This window comes from Falco cherrug, chromosome 5 (assembly GCF_023634085.1).
Source record: "Falco cherrug isolate bFalChe1 chromosome 5, bFalChe1.pri, whole genome shotgun sequence".
Taxonomy (NCBI): Eukaryota; Metazoa; Chordata; class Aves; order Falconiformes; family Falconidae; genus Falco; species Falco cherrug.
Genome location: NC_073701.1, coordinates 47,027,273 through 47,047,705, shown reverse-complemented (window position 1 = coordinate 47,047,705; position 20,433 = coordinate 47,027,273). Strand labels below are relative to the sequence as shown.

General features: G+C 34.9%; 1 protein-coding gene across 4 annotated transcripts in view; it reads left to right on the top strand.

Moving 5' to 3' along the window:
• ANKS1B (ankyrin repeat and sterile alpha motif domain containing 1B) overlaps positions 1-20,433 on the top strand; it is a 441,494-nt gene that overhangs the window by 48,581 nt on the left and 372,480 nt on the right. For all 4 annotated transcript variants that reach the window (XM_027812345.2, XM_027812343.2, XM_027812342.2 and 1 more), the window contains exons 2-4: positions 1,134-1,214; positions 4,856-5,012; positions 16,040-16,336. In XM_027812345.2, coding sequence (XP_027668146.2) covers positions 1,134-1,214; positions 4,856-5,012; positions 16,040-16,336 — 535 coding nt within the window. The remainder of the gene's footprint in view (positions 1-1,133; positions 1,215-4,855; positions 5,013-16,039; positions 16,337-20,433) is intronic.

Below are 20,433 nucleotides of genomic sequence, written 5' to 3'. Positions count from 1 at the left end.
CAGTCTACAACATCAGCATTCCATAGGTAATAAAATACAGGTTCAGTAGTAAAGGATTGTTAAAAAACATACGTTAAGCATAACATGTCATTTTATTGATGTAGATCATGAAAAACGTCAGTATGAAAACCACTGTTTACCTATTAGCTTCAGATTATTTTCTTTCAACTGCAGCACTTGATTCCAAGGTATGAAGTGAAGGGAAAATATGGCTGGCTAATGACTGTTTCACGCTGTATTAGAAGCTAAAGAAAACGGATGGTAATTCAGGACTCATAATCTTGTGTCCTGGAAGTTGCAGTACTAATGATTGAAAATTGTGTTACAGAATAAAAAAGTTGCTTCCACAAAGGATATAGTCAGCTTCAAATGCCACCAGTTAGAAAAAACTTGCTGGTACTCAGTATGCCTCTGGTATCCAATTTCCAGGGTTTGGGGTGGGGACTGGATTATTTTTGGTAGATCAGCAAACACATTTTTCTTCTTTGAAGCAAAAAATCTCACTTACTGTTTTGTGAAGCATCCATAATAGATCATGAAACTGGTTACATGGGGCATAAAATGAAGCTCACTGTAAAATAAGTGCTGTAAAATACAGAAAGGTAAACCACCCCCCCCACCCCCCCATTGCTTATTGAACTTTTGTTTTATATATATGCAATTTATTTAAAAATATAATTGGTAAAAATGGGAGCTTTAACATCAGGCCAAGTAAAAAGAATAAACTTACTGTCCCTTTAAAGGATATAATTGGTTCTTATTAATCTTACATTTGTATCAGTCTAGACTAACTGACCTAAAGTCAACAAATATATACTTGGGAAAAAAGTAGTGCAAAATCAGGTTGTAACCTCAGTGTAATTACCAAAGTAATATTGGGAGAACAGATCTAATTGAAATGAAAGGATAGTTATTAGTCTTTGAGACTGCCCTACATAAAGTTCATTACTGCTATAAAGATGGAACATGTAAAATTATTTTTATAAATAAATTATATTGTTATCAACATGACATTTGCTATTTTAAGTTCTTTTCAAGATAATTTGTCTCTTAAGTTTAATCGCACTTCTTGCAGAGATCTTCAGTACTTGCCAAGCTAAAAATCTGACTTTACAATTGTGCTTTATTTGCAGCATCTGGCGAGGACCAAATATAAACTGCACAGACAGTTCAGGTTACACTGCTTTACATCATGCAGCTTTAAACGGACACAAGTAAGTGCCTCAGTTTTTATGTAGAGTAGTATTTAACTGCATAACTTAAAAATATGTAGCATAGCACTGAGATTTTCACAGAAAGCTGACAAACCCTGACTTACTGAAATAATCCTGTTTCCCATGGGTTATATTAATATAACAATTTTTGACACTGTCATTGAGATCAGCATGTAGAAATGACAAATGGGAAATGCAGTTTGGAAGCTGTTGAGTCTATACTGGTTCTTCCAAATTCTTCCTTGATTTTGAGTTAGTTTATTTTTTTACTGCTGGTGATGGCTCTAGTATTTTTAGCTGGTGGGAAGTTGCAACATAAAATTTTGTAGCAGACTTGTGTGTGTATATACACAAGTATAGTGTGTTGAATGTTTAAGGAAGCAATAGTATAGATTAATCAGTATCAAAGTGAAAGTAGCATGATAAGAATATTTAGAAGCTATACACTTGAGAACAGAAAAAAATGGCTATTACCTTGTATGGGAATTTGTAGCTTCTCCCTGCTGTCCAATTAAGAGCGATTTGTGCTAACTTGAATGTGATTTTGGACTTTACATAAGGTAACATACAAATTCATAATAATAATATGTCTAGTTCACTCATTTCACAATTTTTGCATTCTTCCTTGGAAAAACTAAAACTTTAGGATGTGGTTTTAATTGTATTCTAGAAATCTGCATATTTTCTTTAGACCAGATTAATCTTTTGGTGCATACAGGTTATTCTGTTTTTTAATAAATAAATGAAGTTAAAATACTGTAAAAGTAGATACTGTGCATTTTCTAAAATTTCAGTTCTGTAGGAAGATTCAGAATCATCCGTTTATGTATTTTACCTTCATGGAATTAGGTCTAAGTCCTTAGTGTGGTCTATTAAACTCAACCTTTTTTAGAAAGAGAAAATCACATTTCTTTGGTTTATAGTTTATGGATTATAGTTTCTTCTGCCATTGCACGTTTTTGATTGACAAAACCCCAAGCCTTACCTTGCAAAGATTGTTGGTTTTAGATAGATGGAAATTGGTTTTAGAATGTTTAATACTGAATATAAACCGATAGTTACCCAGCAAAGTAAAAATACTGCTGTATGACTCTGAATGTATCAGAGATTTCAAGTGAGTCCTAGCAATATAAACTATCAAATCCCAAAACGTACATAAGTCAGATAGTGTTTTCAGACAGTGTTGGCCAAACTTCTGCTGAAGTCAGAGAGAACTTCAAGATGTGGACTAAGGTACTGCAGCTTTTGAAAAAGGCGTAATGGTTGCTGGCTGCTATGACCCCTTACCCTCACAGCAGGGTAAGTAACAGTTACTGACATCACATTTATAGCTCATTATATTAAAGTAAACTGAAATATATCATGGGGTATTACATGATAAGTCATGATGGTCCAAGCCATCATACTGATCCTGATGCAATGGTAGCACTGTCAGCAAAAGAATTGGACAGACACCTGGAGGATGTAATTTCATTAGTCGCGACAAATAAATGGCTTTATACTCTGTTTCAGATTTGAAACTTGGTATTCAAAATGAATGTGGGGTTCAATCTTTTGACACAAGGGCCTTCCCACTTAGGGGAAGTTCTTGTCCTTTGAAAACTTTTGGGGTTTTAACTTTTCACACTTTACCTTAAGATGAACTTGAGAGATTTCAAAGTTTTTCAGGGAAAGTGGGAACATAAGATTTAATGACCCTACTAATAATTTGTGGCTGGGATACTTGTTGGACACCAGTGTTCAAGTCCCCGCTCAATCATTGTATGTGTTGAATTCCCTCCTCCTTGGTTATTCTGGGGTAGTTCTGTTTCCTTTTCAAACTATTCTGCTTTATATAAGCAATTAAATCATATCTGGGCCAGGCACTTGAATCTCAGTCTCCCTAAGTAATTTTACTTATCCCAGTAATGTTACTGGGCTAAGGACTCTGTCTTCTCCTCTCTGAAATTTATTTCTACAAAATAAAAAGTTCTGACAGAATGCTAAAAAAGACTCACCCTAGAGAAGTGTGATGGGTCAGGGCATTCTTGAAGGGCGAAGGACACCTAGGTTCTATTTTGTAGCTTGAATCTTGCCACAGACTCTTTCCAATAGTTGCTGCATATTGTTATCTATAGATGTCATTTGCGGCGGGGGTTTTTTTGCTGGTTTTCCTCCACTTCAGTTTCTGTTTCCTTTGATTTGTGTCCCTTTCAAACTACTCTGTATCGCTAGCCTTCATTAGACCATCTACTGCAAGACCAGCTATGATTACATAAGTCTCTCAAGCCTTATTTGTTGTAAAAAGTTTCTATCGGGACTCACTTTTCTGAAACTTACTGTGTAACAAATGTCTTTCTGTAGTGGAACTGTTCTTTCTTGGGTTTTTTTTTTCATGTTATTTGACCTTGTCAGGAGTAAGCAAAGTCCGGTTTAAAGTCTCCCTCAAAGCTTAGATTTGATGACTCCAGTATCTCCATGATATCTTTTGAAGACAATTGGGAGTTTCTTTTGACCTGGATATTTTCACTCTCACTTGCCACATTTTTCTCTCAATAGGCAATTAAATGCTGTTCCATCAAGGCTGGGAGAACAATTGCCTTGGGATTTACCTTCTGTCTTAATTTTTTCAAGGGCTGCTTTTCAGACATAACTTAGGCTGCATTGAGCTCCCCCCAGCACCCCACACCCACCCCCCACCCCCCCCCCCCCCCATTTTTTTGAACCAGACCAGTAAGAGCCAGTGTTTCCATATTTAGCAAAATGCCTGTAAACTTGCCCACACTGGATCATAGATGCTATAAGTTAATAACTAACAAAGCCTGACTGTGTCAAACTGTGAGAAGACAAATGGAGAGATAAGACAGCATTTACTTTCTGACAGACTTGGTAAGATGATCATACAACACAGCTGTTCTTTACATTTAACTTCTGAAGTACAGGAGACTGCTTAAAAATCAGGGATGCAATATACCAGCTTATACTAACCTTTCATTTAATGTATGATAAGCCACACTGGAAATACTGAAAGGAATATAATAAGAATTAAAATAATAAAAGTCACTTTTTTCCTCACTGCTTTCACGAACCTGGATATAAGAAATGAAAATAGAAGCACTTATGCCCTAGAAGATAGTATATCTCTAACTAGATAATCATTAAATTTTCTTCCATCTTTGAGATAATGCTTTAAAGAAGAAAAACTGCAACTTAAGCCTTACTGCAAGAACTGTGTTCATAAAGCTACCCTCCCTTCTTCCTGCATCTGGAACTCAACAATGATGGTGACGAGTATTTCTCTGCCTTTAGTGCCTGGAAGGTTTGTCTTGAGGCACATGCCCATGGCCTGGACGGACAAATTCTAGAAATGATTTCTTGGCCAGGTGAACCTGTTGAAAGAAACAGATTCAGAGAATTGATCAGAATATTATTGATGGGTATTTGTAAGAAGTAAGAATCATTAAAATTAATAGTCTTTTGGCTATGTTTACTATCTATTTCATTCTTATAAGTGGTTGGTCTTCATTTTTTTAGCTGTTTCGCTTGAAGTACAGGTTTTTTTCTGTTACTCAGAGTAAAAAATTTTGTAATATGTATGTTCATGTGAAAATTTAATAAAGTAAGTTTTCTGACAATTTTTAGATTTACTTCCTGTTTTCCAGGGATATAGTTCTGAAATTACTTCAGTATGAAGCCTCAACTAACGTGGCAGATAATAAAGGTTATTTTCCTATTCACTTGGCTGCTTGGAGAGGCGATGTAGACATTGTGAAGATTCTCATCCATCATGGGCCATCACACTCCAGAGTGAATGAACAGGTGAAGTGATAAAAAAATTTGTGTACATCATCAGAAAGGAGCAACACATATTCTTTAGGTCTGGCAAATTTGTAGCCAAGTTAAAAAAAAAACAAACTGTTTTCCATTGTTTCAGTAATTTCTTCTCCAGGACTGATAAAATCTTCCAATATAAGCATACCAGATATCTTTCTTCTGGATGGCCACTGACCTAAAGGATATTAGATTTTAAAAGTACAAAAAAGCCTTCTGCTTGTTTCTGAAAAATCATATGAAGGCATATTCTAACTATGCATCTTATATATATTGATGTAAATTTGCATAAGCTGTGTATTTTTTTACTTTATTAGATAATAAATTCCTGAAAAACTTTGAGAGAAAAGTAATATTCTTAGTATATTTTGAGTGTACTGTAAGTGAACTGATATAGAGAGATAAATGGCAATCCAGATGGACTGCATGTATGCATATGCAGCATAAAGGACACAAAAATACCAGGAAAAAATTATGAGAGTAATACAGTGGGTAAGGGCAGGATAAATATGTTGCATTCTGTTGTCAAACATATGGCACACCTTCTGTTTTCATTCTGTATATTCTTATATGGTCCATTCATAGGGTTAGTGATATAGCAATAGAAAGAAAGAAGACAATTAAAAACTGACACCATCTATAGTCAGTTGAACCACTTGAGGACTGGAAGTAAGCTGTGAAATATGAGTAGTAACCATAAGCCATTGAGTTTGCTAGGTTAACCAGGATATTACTGGAATGTAAAGGTGGGAGTCGGCTCCAGATTCAGATCTAAATTGTAGTGTCAATGTTGCCTGTATACGCATTGTTTTATTTCACAGAGGTCTAGTCAGTGTAATCCCAGAAACCATCAGGGTTATTCAGGTGACCAAAAGTAAAGCAGCATTTATTGGACTAAACACAGAAATCCAGTACCTTCTAAGACCTTGCAGTAACAGAGACATGTGTGGGCTGGAAGGTATGAAGGAGGATACTCAGAATTTCCATGTCCTTGTGGAGTGGCTGATGGACTCCAGGTAGGGTACCCTACAGCACCTCAAATAGAAAAGTACAATCCAACAAATGAATTGCGCTCTTACTGTCTATATTAGTGTGGCTGGAAGGCAAACTGTGAGAAAATAAGAAATGTTAGACCTAAATTGCATACACTCAACCAGTGTAAGATGCCATTCCTTGAATAATCTATTTGATATTTGAGGTTATACACTTAGCCATTGGAATCCATACGGTAACTATGATATGAATATCAAGTATTAGTGCAGGAAATATAGGAAAATAAAGTAATAAAATACACCCATGTGACAGTCTTCTGGGAAATCCTATAAAATACTCTGACTCATTAAAAAAAAATGCAAACCACAAAATTTCTTGTTCAATGTAAAACGTGGTTTGCGTTGCAGATTAGGAATTTCTGAGTTTCTCATTCTTATCAGCTGCTGCATGTAGGATGAAACCAGTTGCATTGTAGATTAACTTTTGTCAAGGAGAAGGTTTTTTCCAGTTTTGTTTCTGCAACAAAGCAAAAAAGCAACTTTCTGATTGTATGTTATCCATTTGTGTGGAGAGATTCTTTATATTCTACTGATAAAAAACTGGAAGCTATGCAGAAACTTCAGAGAGAGAAATAGTGAAAAATTTCAGTAAGATCAGAAAGAGAAATGTAAATTTAAACCTACTTCTCTCCAAACCCATGTATACATCCAGACTTCAAGAATATTCTCGAGCTACATTAGGTGTGCTATACAGTCTCTGGTTTGACTGCTGGAGCAAATAAGCAGGGATACCTCTGATTCTATACCCCACTCACTCAAACCCAGTCTTGTCGTTAACTTTTCTGCTATTTAAGCATTTTGCCCGAAAATTTTATAATGAAAAATATGTGAGGAATCCCCACAAGAAATGTTTGCCCTTAAGTCATTTAAGGGAATCTTGCTCATATTAAACTTTGAAGTTAAACTGAAGCATACACATTTCTTCTGACCTTGTAAATCCCTTAATGTTCCATTCTAGACAGTGGCCAAACTTATTTTTCAAATTTATCCATTTATATATTTATTACTTTTAGTAAGTGGACCACTTTGCTGGCACTGACTTTCCCCTGCTAATTAGCAGTAGAAGAATAATATCCATATCATGGAATGAGGGAAACACCGTGTTGTTTTAAAGCCATCTCCACCCACGTATCTTCAAATAACACCAGAGTGGTATCCTCACCCTAATAACTATTGTACATTCTTATGAGCCTGTAGGTTTCTGAGGCTTTTGCTTATTTGCTGACATGCTCTATAAGGCAGGTGGTTCTTCATAGCTCTGATAGCTTCTTCCAGATTTGTGGAGCTGAAGCTACAACTTATAAGAAATCCTGGGTAATTTTTCTTCGTTGTTTTTGCTTCTGAGAGCTGGGGAGAAGGATAGCCATTTTCCCTGACACTTTTTCACCACAGCAACTAAAATACTTGTCAGACTTTTTTTTCCTTTTTTTTTTTTTTTGTTTTTGTTTAAGGATCACATTAAGAATGTATATACTTTAAGAAAATAATTTTGTTCATTATTTAAAGATTGTTGCAACTAATTTGTAATACACCTTTGCTTTTAATCTATTAAAATTCTATTTAAACCAAATGCTTCTGAAACTTTAAGTGAAAGTAGTGAGCAACACAACAAAGAAGTAAGCTCATGATGCATAAATATATATTACATGACTTAATGGATTTAATATGGTATACTGTAAATTAATTGAACTGCTTTCTACACATTTAAAATGCAGTTAACTAGCATTGTAGGAACATATCCAGCCATATCCAGCATCTAAAGCTCTGAATGCCCCCTACTGTTCCTATTACATAAAATTGAAAAAAATAGTAAAGAAGCAAACAGTTAAGTGACAATTATTTTATCGGGCTGGTGGAATGTAGAGTGGCAACTCTACACACAGTAAGTGCTTACAGCATAACAATTATGTAAGAATAATTCTATCATTGTTTAATGCAGGAGTCTAACAAGCATGATGTATGTTTTAAATTACAAAATATGGTGAAATTACAAAATGCGTTTTAACTTCATTGATGAAGACTTGAAAATATGTAAAGAATTTAATGAAGATCAAGTAGGTAGTATGAAATCAAGATTTGCTCATAAGTTAATACCAAATACAGTAAAAAGGTGTGCTGTTAACAGTCAAACTACTTACATAGTTACATGCAGTATGTAAGTTACATACTTGCATACTACATACATACTACATTACTACAAACTACTTATGTAAAGACATTGGGGTAGTACAAACATTTATTACAGCAACCCTCATTCTAAAATTCCGTAGTTGATATGATATCCTAATCTATGAAAAATAAATAACAGCCACACAGAGGTCAAGATGTAGTTGTTGGTACTAGTGCAGGAAATTGCATGCAATAAATGTGAATGAGATAATTTCAAGTTCAAAACAAATTTTAAAATATATATGTTCAGAATATACATTATAGTATAATAGTGAAAAATTTACAGCAAAAAATGTGGACACTTCTGAAATTTCTCAGTGGTAGTCTCTGTTTTGCAGTGCTGCCTGTTTTTCTTTATGCATGTGGCACATCTTTCTTTACATTTATATATTTAATATATTGTAAGATTTGCCTGTGCATAAAATTGTAGTTGTCGTCAAACCACTCACATTTCTTTAATGCTTTCTGACTCCTTCTGAAATGTGAGGGAAAAGAGTACAGGATGCATTCATAATATGTAAATACCCAACATCTAACATATTTACTGACTTCCCCAAATCATCAAAATGATGCACAGACATTATATGCTTCTCTCAGTGACACCTCAGGGACTTCCAGAAGTACGATCCAGCTACAAAGTAGCCTGCAGAAACAATACTTTTCAAGTTCTGCCTTTAATGTTCCCCCCCTTCCCTTAAATTGGAGACTCTGTGGATGGATTTCAGAATTTCCCTTGCAGTTCTTACTATATTCATTTTAGAAGAAAAAAATATGAAGAAGCAATCTTTGAGCCATTTGCAGCTATAAATTTGAAGAAAACATTTATTCAAAGTAGTCAACAAAATTACCAAATTGCTTTTTTATTAGGTTTCCACATAAGTAAAGGTGAATTTCAATGGGAAGTCAGTAGATTTGATTTTGATTCACACTGGGTAATTTTGAGGAGAAATTTTCCCAATACCTTTTACAAAAATTGTCTTTTTGAAGAAAATACTGCTATCTAAGCCCCTGTATTCTCTAAATCAAGGGATAATGGCATCTTTATTTGTCATCATACTGTTCTTATATATTAAAGATATCAATGAGAACATGTTCATAGCATCATGGAATAGTTTGGGTCAGAAGGGGCCTTCAAAGATCATCTATTCCAACCCCCATTCCATGGACAGGGATATCTTTCACTATATCAGGTTGCTCAAAGCCTCATCCAACCTGGCCTTGAACACTGTAGGGCATCTACAACTTCTCTGGGCAACCTGTTCCAGAGTCTCGCCATCTTCATCATAAAAAAATGTTGTCCTTATATCCAATCTAATTCTACCCTCTTTCAGTCTAAAACCATTGCCCCTTGTCCTGTCACTACAGGCCCTGGTAAAAGTCTCTCTCCATCTTTCTTACAAGCCCCCTTTATATATTGAAAGGCTGCAATAAGGTCTCCCTGCAGCCTTCTCCTCCAGGCTGAACAGCGCCAACTTTGTCAGTCTTTCTTTATAGAAGAGGTGTTCCAGCCCTCTGGCTATTTTCATGGCTGTCTCTGGACCTGCTCCAACAGCTCCATGGCTTTCTTGTATTGGGGGCACCAGAGCTGGATGCAGTACTACCTCAGGCTGTTGTCCACGATTTTTTTTTAGGCAGCCCAGGACAGGATTTGATTTCTGGGCTCAAGCACATATTGCCAGCTTGTGTCCAATTTTTCATCCACCAGTATCCCCAAATCCTCCTCTGCAGGGCTGCTCCCAATCATTTCACTGCCAAGTCTGTACTGATATTGGGCATTGCTCTGACCCAGGTGCAGTATTGCTCTTGGCCTTGTTCAGCGTCATGAGGTTCATATGGGCCCATTTCTCAAACATGTCAAGGTCCTTCTGAATGGCATCCCTTCCCTATAGAGAATCAACTGCACCACTCAGCTTGGTGTCATCCACAAACTTGCTGAGGGTACACTCAATTCAACTATCTGTGTCATTGGTGATCCTACCAAATATTATTGGTCCCAGTATACAGACCCTAGGGGGACACCACTCGTTACTGGAATGTTCGTTAGGGATTAGAATACAGAGGCTTAAACGGCACTGAGAGGAAAAAATTTGAAATGAAGCAGGGTAACATGCAGTAAAGAATTTCACCTCAGTATCCATTTGTTGCAGACTTAAAGAGAAACATAAAGAAACATAGTAATGTTATAGGGAGAAGGCAATGTCTAACTATGGTATATATTTCTCCTCTTATAACTGATGTTTCCCGTTTAAGTAAAATACTTTTATTTTTATTACATTTCTATTGCAAATAATTGTAAACTACTTGTAGCTCTTAAAATAGTTCTATAAACTGGTTTGGTTCTGCACATATTCTCTGGTATTATTAACTATATAATTTCAGCGTTCATACTACAGTGGGTGATACCCATATTTTTATACCCTTTGGAGCCATGTTCAGAATTTCATTCAGATTCCACTGAAAAAGATCACGTCTCCCCAAATGACTTTTAGTATTTGTTTGGTCTCATTAACGTTGCTTGGAAACATTTGTGCAAATGCAGTCCCTTTTCAAAACTACAGTTAAATCCATTCTTATTTCTGTGGTAAAAATCATCAGGGGTCTGCGTGTTAATAAATATTCCTAGACTTTTGGCAGACAACTTTAGGCATTGGTGGAATATTATTTTGTGACAGGACAAGACCTCATGAAAGAATAAATTCAATTAGGGGTAGTAGGCCTTAAAAAAACTCAAGTTAGCGAAACACATCCAGTTATACGATATAGATCAGGGGTCCTCAAACTTTTTAACCAGGGGGCAGTGGCAGGCAGTCACCTGCGGCTGCTTGGTTTCCCCCCCAACCCCTGGCGGGGGGGGCGGGGGGGTTCTGTAAATACTGGGGGCTGGATTGAGGACCCTGGGGGGCCGTATCTGGCCCGCGGGCCGTAGTTTGAGGACCCCTGATATGGAGGTTCTTTTAGATCCCTAATAAGTATGACCTCTCAGGTTTCTAAATTTTTGAATGTAAACAAAGTTGTGAATAACTTTTAATCAGAGTACAATTACAGTTGTAGCAGAAAAAAAAAAAGAGAATATTTAGTCTTGTCTTGAATGCTTTGATATTTAAATCAGTTTTGAAAATATATCTGGAAAATAAATCTGGAATTTAGGGATGCCTAAATTGTAATGCTTGGTTTTGTGTTTAATAGAATATTTTGTAAGGAAATTTATAGGCTTTTTATTTCTTTCATGACTTTCAAATTAGACAGGTTCATTGATGACGTGTGATAAGAAGGATGTCGTTAGGTTTTTTACCACAGAAACTGTAACAATCTGTGCACCATGTAAAGATCCATTTCCTTCCGCAAAAAGAATGGACAATAAGATCACAATTACGTTTGCAAGAGTTCTTCTCATTCTTGGCTGTGTTTCTGTTGTAACGTTGTTCAGCCTTTGCCCTAGACATCCAGGAAAGGACTTTAATTCCCACTGTAATTAAATACAAGCACATACTACTTGCTGAATCAGTCCGGCAAACTTCCATATTTTTTTCAGAATTATTAATTTATATTGGTGGAACTTCTCAGGAAACTGCTTTCCTGTTTTAATAGGTGAAGTAAGACCATCCTGAGATCATTCCTTTCTCTGTCTTGAATATATTGTTTCTTTTTTGTCTATTTCATTCTTTAGTCGTTAGCACCTTAGTGTATCTTTTAAATCTCTTTAGTTGACTGTTCTTGAGTATATTGAGCTTATAGACTTTTTCAGACTCTCCCGTTACTCCATTCTTCTTTAACTTAAACTATTTTATAACTGAGGCAATAGCACAAAGCTTTTCATAAAAAAAAAACCAACAAAGGCTTGTTCAGTTACTTAACATTGGGATTATATGAGAAATAAATGGCTCAGTGATTTAGAAAGCCTCCCTTTTCAAGTTCATCATGAAAATGCTTAGATAATAAAGGAGTTGAGCATTCTTTGGAAGGGTCTGTTGTAAAATCACTACTTGAGAGTCTTTATTGCTTGTACAGTACTTGCATGGACTTTAGAAGCTTTAAAATTTCCTTGGCAAAACTGAAGTACTACACAACTATGCAGTAAAAGTCCTAAATATACCCACTGTTTAATAGTGGCAACACAAGGACCTATATGATATTCATGAGAGCCATTTATTCTCTTGATATCTCCTGTACCTCTTTACTATCAGACTGCCAAGCTATAATAATTTTCTCTGTAATGTGTCTGGCAATCTGTCCTCTGATGAGTAGGTCTTAAGATACATTCTACATTTTGTGGTGGCATGCATTCTTAGAATTATGTAGTACAGCCTGTGGTATTGACCAGATGCAGTGCTGTGAAGGCACAATTCAGTTCACAGCAACAAAAGTCTAAGTTCTGGCTGTATGTGGAAGAGAACAGATTCAGAGAAAGTCTAGAAAATGACAGGACCATGCCCATGGAGAGACCCATGTAACAAATAATGAAGAAAATTACAAAGCATTAAAGACTGAATCATGATGCCTTCCTCATTTCTGAAAGAGGTTCATTGGGCCATATAAGTAACTGCTTGGTTAAAATATTATTAATTATGAATATTAGGAACTTATGTTTTACACTGGTTTTGCATAATATTGGTCTACTCCTTTTGTCCTACGTTTTGTATGTCTGGGTTCTGATTTCTAGATCTTTCTTGACTCCTTCAGTCTTGGGGTCTATCTTGTAGTTTCTAACATGAACAAAGTATCTGAAATTTCTGAAAGCATTCTAGTCTTTTTCTTCAGCACTATATGCATTATTTAGCCCTTGGATAAAACCTCAGTAAAACCTCTCTTCTTACCAAGGTGATTTATTTTGTGTAAGTAGTACTAAATTGTCAAAGTGGATAAATTCAGAGGACAGTTAAATTTTAATTCTCTATTGGAAAGTTAAAAATCATTCTGTCTTTTATACCTGAATTGAGTTGATTAATTTACATTTCAAAGAGGGAAGGATGTTGTATTAAGTTTTAATTATAGTATCTCTCAGGTCTGATAACAAAACATATACAATGCCAGTTCTGACTGCTTCTGACTGCATGTGTGTAGGTAATTTAATCATCATGTTTGTCCAGGTTGGATTCTGTTTTATTTCAGTGATACCTGGTTCTTTTTAACTTTGAATCTGTTTGATTTGTCATTAACTGAAATGTATCTTTAGTTTGGCAAATGCATAGAAACAAACAATACAAAAATGTTTAACAACTTTCATCTGAAAATCATAACGTCTGCTTCAGATTTACAGATGCTTTTATGCACCATGCTCTTTTAAAATATACTTTTCTTTAAATATGCCCTTGCATGAAAATTCAGGTGGATATTCTTTATTTAGAGAGAGCAAATTTCAGCTTGCTGCACAGCAGCAGTGATTTGGACTGGTTGGTTTCTATGTGTCTATATATCTGTGGCTGAAATTTTGTCCAGTCACCGCACTTTGAGAAAAAGCTGTAGCCAATTTTATGTCTCTCTGAAAATTTAATCAGAATATTTTTGAACTACAATATTACCATTGGCACAAGATTCCATATACTTTATGTAATATCCAGAAATGCTTGAAAAGGATTCAAACATAAGCAGATATTGGATTGATAGATGTTTGACAAATGTATAGTAAATGTGTATTTTGCTATTTACCTTACAGAATGTGGACATACTTACACATCTAATTTCTTTGTGTAACTATTTCCATTGGATATATAAATACAGTAACTGTAGGCAAAAATCACCATAATTGGCCATTTGATGTGCAATTACCTGATTTTCATACTTAATTGTGGTAATTTTACATAGAATTAGGCTGCAATTGCCTGTTCATCTATGCAGTTCTGTCCATGAAATACTGAACAGCTAAAAATAAATTCTAATAAACTATGCTTGTGATTTTGGGTATACCACTGTACATAAAAAAATTGCTTTGCCCAGTCCTGTATAAAGGATACTTTAGAAGTCACTAAAGCACAAAAAGTGTTATCTCGAGTAGTTGATAGAACATTGCAGCCATGTAGTATTGCAATAGTACATATTTTAACCTGAATTTATGGTCTGTGCAATAGAGAAAGACCATGTGGTGGTCTGAACAATGATTCAAAATAGTCATCAAGCCATGTCTGCCAATGGAAACTTCTCACTTTCTACCTGGCTCTTCTCCAGCTTCTGTCTTGCAGTTTAGCAGGAAACATATTCCAGTCTCTGGGATCTTGTGTGGTGTCGTAGACACCTGAAGAGCTTATCTGCAACATTAATTTGTCTCAATGTATTGATCTGTCTCTTCTGTCTCACAGGTTCAACTGAGCCATTTTAAATTACGAGATGAAATCAAAATGACAGCAATGTTGTTAAAACCACAAACCCAAGAATTAAGTTCTGGATTATAGAATTAGAAACACTGTTACCAAAAAGAAAAAAAAGTTTTTCCCCTTTCCACCTTTCTAGATATTACTGTGCAACATGCATTTTCTTAACTTAGCTAGCTTTTGAGTAAGAGGCCATTTCTCTGATTCTTTCACCCTTTCTGTCTTTTGAAAGACAAATCCTTTTTCTATTTTTAGTTCTATGTCCCCAGAATTTTCTTCAGTTGTTTCCTTGAGAAATACAGCCTATGGATTCAGATTTATTTCTTCTCCTTTCTTTAGAATTATATTTCTACCTTTCTTTAGTATTTTTTCTGCATTTACATTGATTTTTTATTTATTTAAATGACACATTAGATTTTTAGCTTTCTACTCTTTCAACATTTTCAACACTGTGACAACATTTTATAAATCATATGTCAGAAGAGGGATTCAGTGTGCATACTTTTAAAATTTATAGTGTCTAGCCTATTTTAAGGCTATTTTAAAGCTTCTTAGAGACTGCGTAAGATATATTAATAATATAGATGACATATAGAAATCAGAGAGCTCTATAAATTATTTCCTTCCTCCCTGCCTGAACTTATTTCTCTGTTTGGGATTGCAAGTATAGAGGCAGAACTGGAAGAAAACAATAAAAGAAGATACTGGTTATTCTCAATATTTATTTATTTATCTATCATTAGGGTTATTAAATAGTGTTTGGGGAGAGACTTGGGGGGCATTGCTTTATAAGGAAAAACTTATTAAATCCACAGCATAAAATACCCATATGCCTTAAAATGCACATGTACATCTTCCTGGAGCCCTGAGAATATGTAGCTGCTTACGTGATATGCCAAGTCTCTCTAATATCTACAGTTGCTATTTTGCCTACTTCTAACTTTTGGTTGTCATCTTGATAGTAACTTCTACGGTGATACAGGAAACTAGTCTTGTGCCTGATGCATTTCCATTACACAGTTTTTCTCTGTAATTTCTACTCTAAAGAAACTGCTATGATTTAAAACCAGTTAAACTGAGAAAAGAGACTTAAACTAAGTGTCAGAGTATTTCTAAGAGAAGGCCTCAACTATGATTTGAGGAACAGTTGAATTAAGGAGGGTTAAAGATTTCGGTATATCATGAGCCAACAGGGTTTTTTGGAGCATGTTATTAAAAATGGATTGGGAACCATGTAGACACACAGGGACCTGATCTGCTTGAAAGCCACAAAGCTGAAGTATTAATTAGTATTTTGTATTTTATTATTAATTAATTAATTAATAGTATAATTTTAATGGCATCATCTGAAGCATTTAACATACATTACCATACATTGTATTGCAAACCCTGCCTGTGTAGTGATTTCACGGAGGCAAAATATAGAAGCCGAGTAGTTCTATTGTGTGATCAAACATGAATTCCTGAAGCTTTTGTTTTGTTTTAACAGAACAATGAAAATGAAACAGCACTGCATTGTGCGGCTCAATATGGTCATTCAGAAGTAGTTGCTGTTCTGTTAGAAGAGCTGACAGACCCTACAATAAGGAACAACAAACTAGAAACACCTCTGGATCTTGCAGCACTTTATGGACGTCTACGTGTTGTAAAAATGATCATCAAAGCATATCCAAACCTGATGAATTGTAATACAAGAAAACACACTCCTTTGCATCTTGCTGCACGTAATGGTCACAAAGCTGTTGTACAGGTGCTTCTGGAGGCTGGAATGGATGTCAGCTGCCAAGTTAGTGTGTAATTTCTTTCTTCCCTTCACTAGATATCATTCAAATGAAATAGCTTCCATTTTTTCTTGTAAAATACACTTGCATTTACTTTGTTAGAAATGCTGTAAGGTGGTATATAATACAGATTTATTTTTTACAATCCAAATTACGTTTTCAAAGGGATAACTCAAGAAAAATGTGTCTTCAAAGCTGAGTGTATATTATAATGTTGTCTTGAGAAATGTATATACAAAAATCATATTAAGTCTCATGTAGATGTATATATATATTTTATTTTTTTTTTACAACGTTGGCTTTAATGATACTAAGCCGACTTTGCTGAAGCTGTGGTCCTTAATGGTCATAGCAAACTGAAACAATGTTTGACTGAAAACTCATTTTCCCAAGGTTATCCCATTCTAAACCCAAAGTTATTAAACAATAATTTTGAATTTTAGCTTTTCTAAACACTTGTGTAAATCTAAAAGAACACACTCTTGCAGCTACCAACTCCAACCTGTTAGCTGTTTGGTGCATCTAGTTCTATGCACAGTAAGTTATAATGGTGTAAAAGGGATAACTAAATAAAAGAGGCATAGATGGGAACAGATACAAGGTACAGCAGTCGTAAATTTTAGCTCCGATTCTTTGTAGTGGAGAGCGTACAAGCCTTTTAATTACAGAGGACCTGATTCTGTTATGTGTAAAGTCTTGCCTCAGTCTTATGATTTTTCTTTATTTGATTGATGGCACTGTGAGTTTTGAAGTGTATTTTATCTTCAGATTTAAAGTAGCCTTCTTTCTGTCTAGGTATACGTAATATGGTTTGAATTAAGGTTGTTCCAGCTTTATATCTATTTTCAGATAAACCAACCAACCAAACATAATTACATCTATTTTAGAGTCATCTCCAGGCATTCTTTACCAATAGGTGACTTAATAATTCTTGTGAACTTTGCCTAAACTTTGACTAAGTTTTATAACTATTTTAAGTTTTAGGTGCATTTAATAAAATGCCTTTATAGACATAATTCCATTTTATATAGAAAAATTACACCTGAATTCCATGCACTTTTGTTACTTCTGGATTCTTCCATCAAGGTCAAAGTTTTTCAACTTTTGAGAAAAAGAATGTGAAACGGGAAAGAAAGGATAGGTTAAAAAACCCCCACAACAACAGCAGAGCAAACCAAAAAATGTTAACATATTTTACAATTAAAAATGGATATTCTCAGATGCCTTGAAAATGAGGTAAAATTGTTTTGCTATTTTTACTAGGTCTAGTATACTTTGAGTTAACATTGTTACTTGCTTCAAACTTTCAAACTGAAACACTTTTTTTCCTCTGGTTTGCTGTTTTGCTTCCAATTCAATTTGGTATTGATTTTCCTTTCTACAAAGTGATATACTTGCATTATATCAAGTAATACAGGCAGGTAATACAGGCAGCTCTTTTGTTTCAATTGTCCTTTACTGTTACTACATCTTCAGTATTTTAGAAAAGTTTAATGCTAAAGCAACACATAACACAACACTTGAATACATGTTTCTTAGTGTGTAATTTCTCTTCTACCTCTAGCGAATGAATGAGGAAAAAATAAGAAACTGATGCCTGAACTGATGCTTAAGAAATCAAATAATTGAAGAAAAATAGTCTCTGTCATGGCAACTTACAGACTGAGGGTTATGTGAGGGTTGAATATTACACAATGCTTTTATGAAATGTGTTCCTCCTCTTATGTAATCTAGATAATTTTAGCACTGCTGTGAATTCTCCTAAGCCATTTCTATCTATAGTTTTGCTAAAAAGTTTTTCACTGGTCTTTTAAAAATACAGCGGCTGCAAATTTTGTACAATCGTCTTTTAAGAAATGAGAGATTTTTTTTAGTTATGCTAATCTGTTTGCCATCTATGCTAAAATTCGAGGACATTTTTTCTCTTTTTTAAAAAAAATCTAATTTGTTTTAAGTAATTTGTATTCTTATTTTCTCAATTATTCTTAGGCAAGGGGGATTTGATTTTATTTTATTTGAATTTGCACTGGGTAATCTTGTTTTTTCTATGTTTGTCCTACTTGCCATAAGGAAATATCATTTATTTATTTTCTCACCGGTATACATATTGTCCGTCAATATGTTCCCTTTCATTCAGCATCTTAGCATACTGGCAAGTTGACTCTGTACATATTGTTAACTTATTACTTCTATAACCTTGAAAAATTCTTTGTTGATGATTACTGGCAACTTAATAAACTGAGCAGAGCATACAATACCAGCCTGTTACTTAAAACTGAACTCAGCTCTTTTAATATTAATTAAATTGCTCTGCATCATTGATTGGGAAAGAGCAATATAAAAAGTTTAATCCCATGTGGTAAATAAAATTGTACACATTCATACATGTTAAATAAATTCAGCTTCTCAGCAGTAAAGAGCTCTCAGAATGTTGAGAGACAATTATATAAGTAGCCTATCAGCTATCACTCTGTAATTATAAATATTTATTTGTTTAAATGGGAAGTTTACTTTAGCCATGTTATCCTTCTCTTCTGTACTCCCTAAGCAGTTTTAATCATAGCAAATATTTGGACTAATAAACGACAGCATTTAATTTTTGATTGAATTAATCACACATTTTATTCATTTCCCAGGTCTATCCATTATTCTTCAATCTGACATTATTTAGAAGTGGGCAATACAAATCTGCTTCATCTCTTTATGCTTTGAAGTTTTCATTTAAATTGAAATATGAAAAATACACAGGTTTTGGTGAGTGATAGATTTTGGGCCCTCAGTAAAATAAGATACTGCACAGTTCAGTGTGTTTCATGTAAACAGTAGTTTTATAATTGTAAATACCTTAAAAACTTGGCCCCTTCTGCTCTACCAACTTTCAGCTGTCCCTGTTTGCCTTCCCTGTCTGTTCCAATAACGATGGCAATTTCCATTGCTTATCACTGTAGTTCTGCAAAGAGCTATGCCCCTTCCTTTTTGCTGTCACTATGTATGGAGGATATTCTGTGAATCAATTTGCAAAGCTACCATTGCATCCTGCAGATTATGTCTGAAATCCATATCAAAATGATAGTAAAATGCCTATGAATAAGGACTATACAAGTGACTTAATTATAAGCTCTTGCATATTTACATGTTTTAAAAAAATCTCCAATTAATAAAACACTTGATACTTTTAAGTGGGCCTGCAAATTGTACACCAAGTTGATTTGTGTATCCTGGTGTTCCTATTTACAATGTCCTTCTGTCCTTGCTTGCTTTGTGTGTCCAGCTGTGACATTGTACCTGTATTTAGCTGTAAGCTACTTGGGGCAGGGACTGTTTTATTATATGCTTAGTGCAATTTGTGCTATAGCTCTGTATATTTCATATACAGAAACCTTATGCCAGGGAATCTATATGTAATCCATTGTTGCAAACTCAAGCAGACTTTACCTCACTGCGTTCATAAAAACATACTAACAGTTTTTGCATTAAATATCACTGTGGAAGAATTTCCAAATATAATGGTAGTGTTCACTTTGCTAAGAAAATCTGATCCAAGGCAATGAAAGCTTCAGGAAGTAAAGCAGTGAATATTGTCTATAAATCTTAAATTTGCTTGCTGTAATATAGACAACAAGAGTATATTAGCGCGTAGGTACACCATTATAAGTGAGAAAGATCTACATAAAAACTCTAGCACATCTTAAATAACATATAGAAATTATTTGCAACTAAATTTTTTGATCCTTCCCCTTTGTGTAATGTGCTCTATTGCACAAGAAAAAAAAAAACACCCAACATTATTTCTGTCTTCAAGTAGTAGGCCACATGTACATTTACAAAGAGTTACATTATCTACTTAGCCAGTCCTGTGAGTTTCTCTTGGCCCTATTCATCCTGAGGCTTAGCATTTTCCCTATGTTAAAATGGAGTTTTGTAACTGAACTCTCTGGTAACAAGGACATTTCTGCCTTCTGGACAGTTTTTGGGTCGAGGGATCTGATTCACTCGTTAGTTATTCACTATTACCGTGAAATCCTGCCTAGGGCTTTCAAGATTTATGTCAGCATTCATCTTTGTGACATCTCATGCAGGATTACACATCTGCATCTTACAA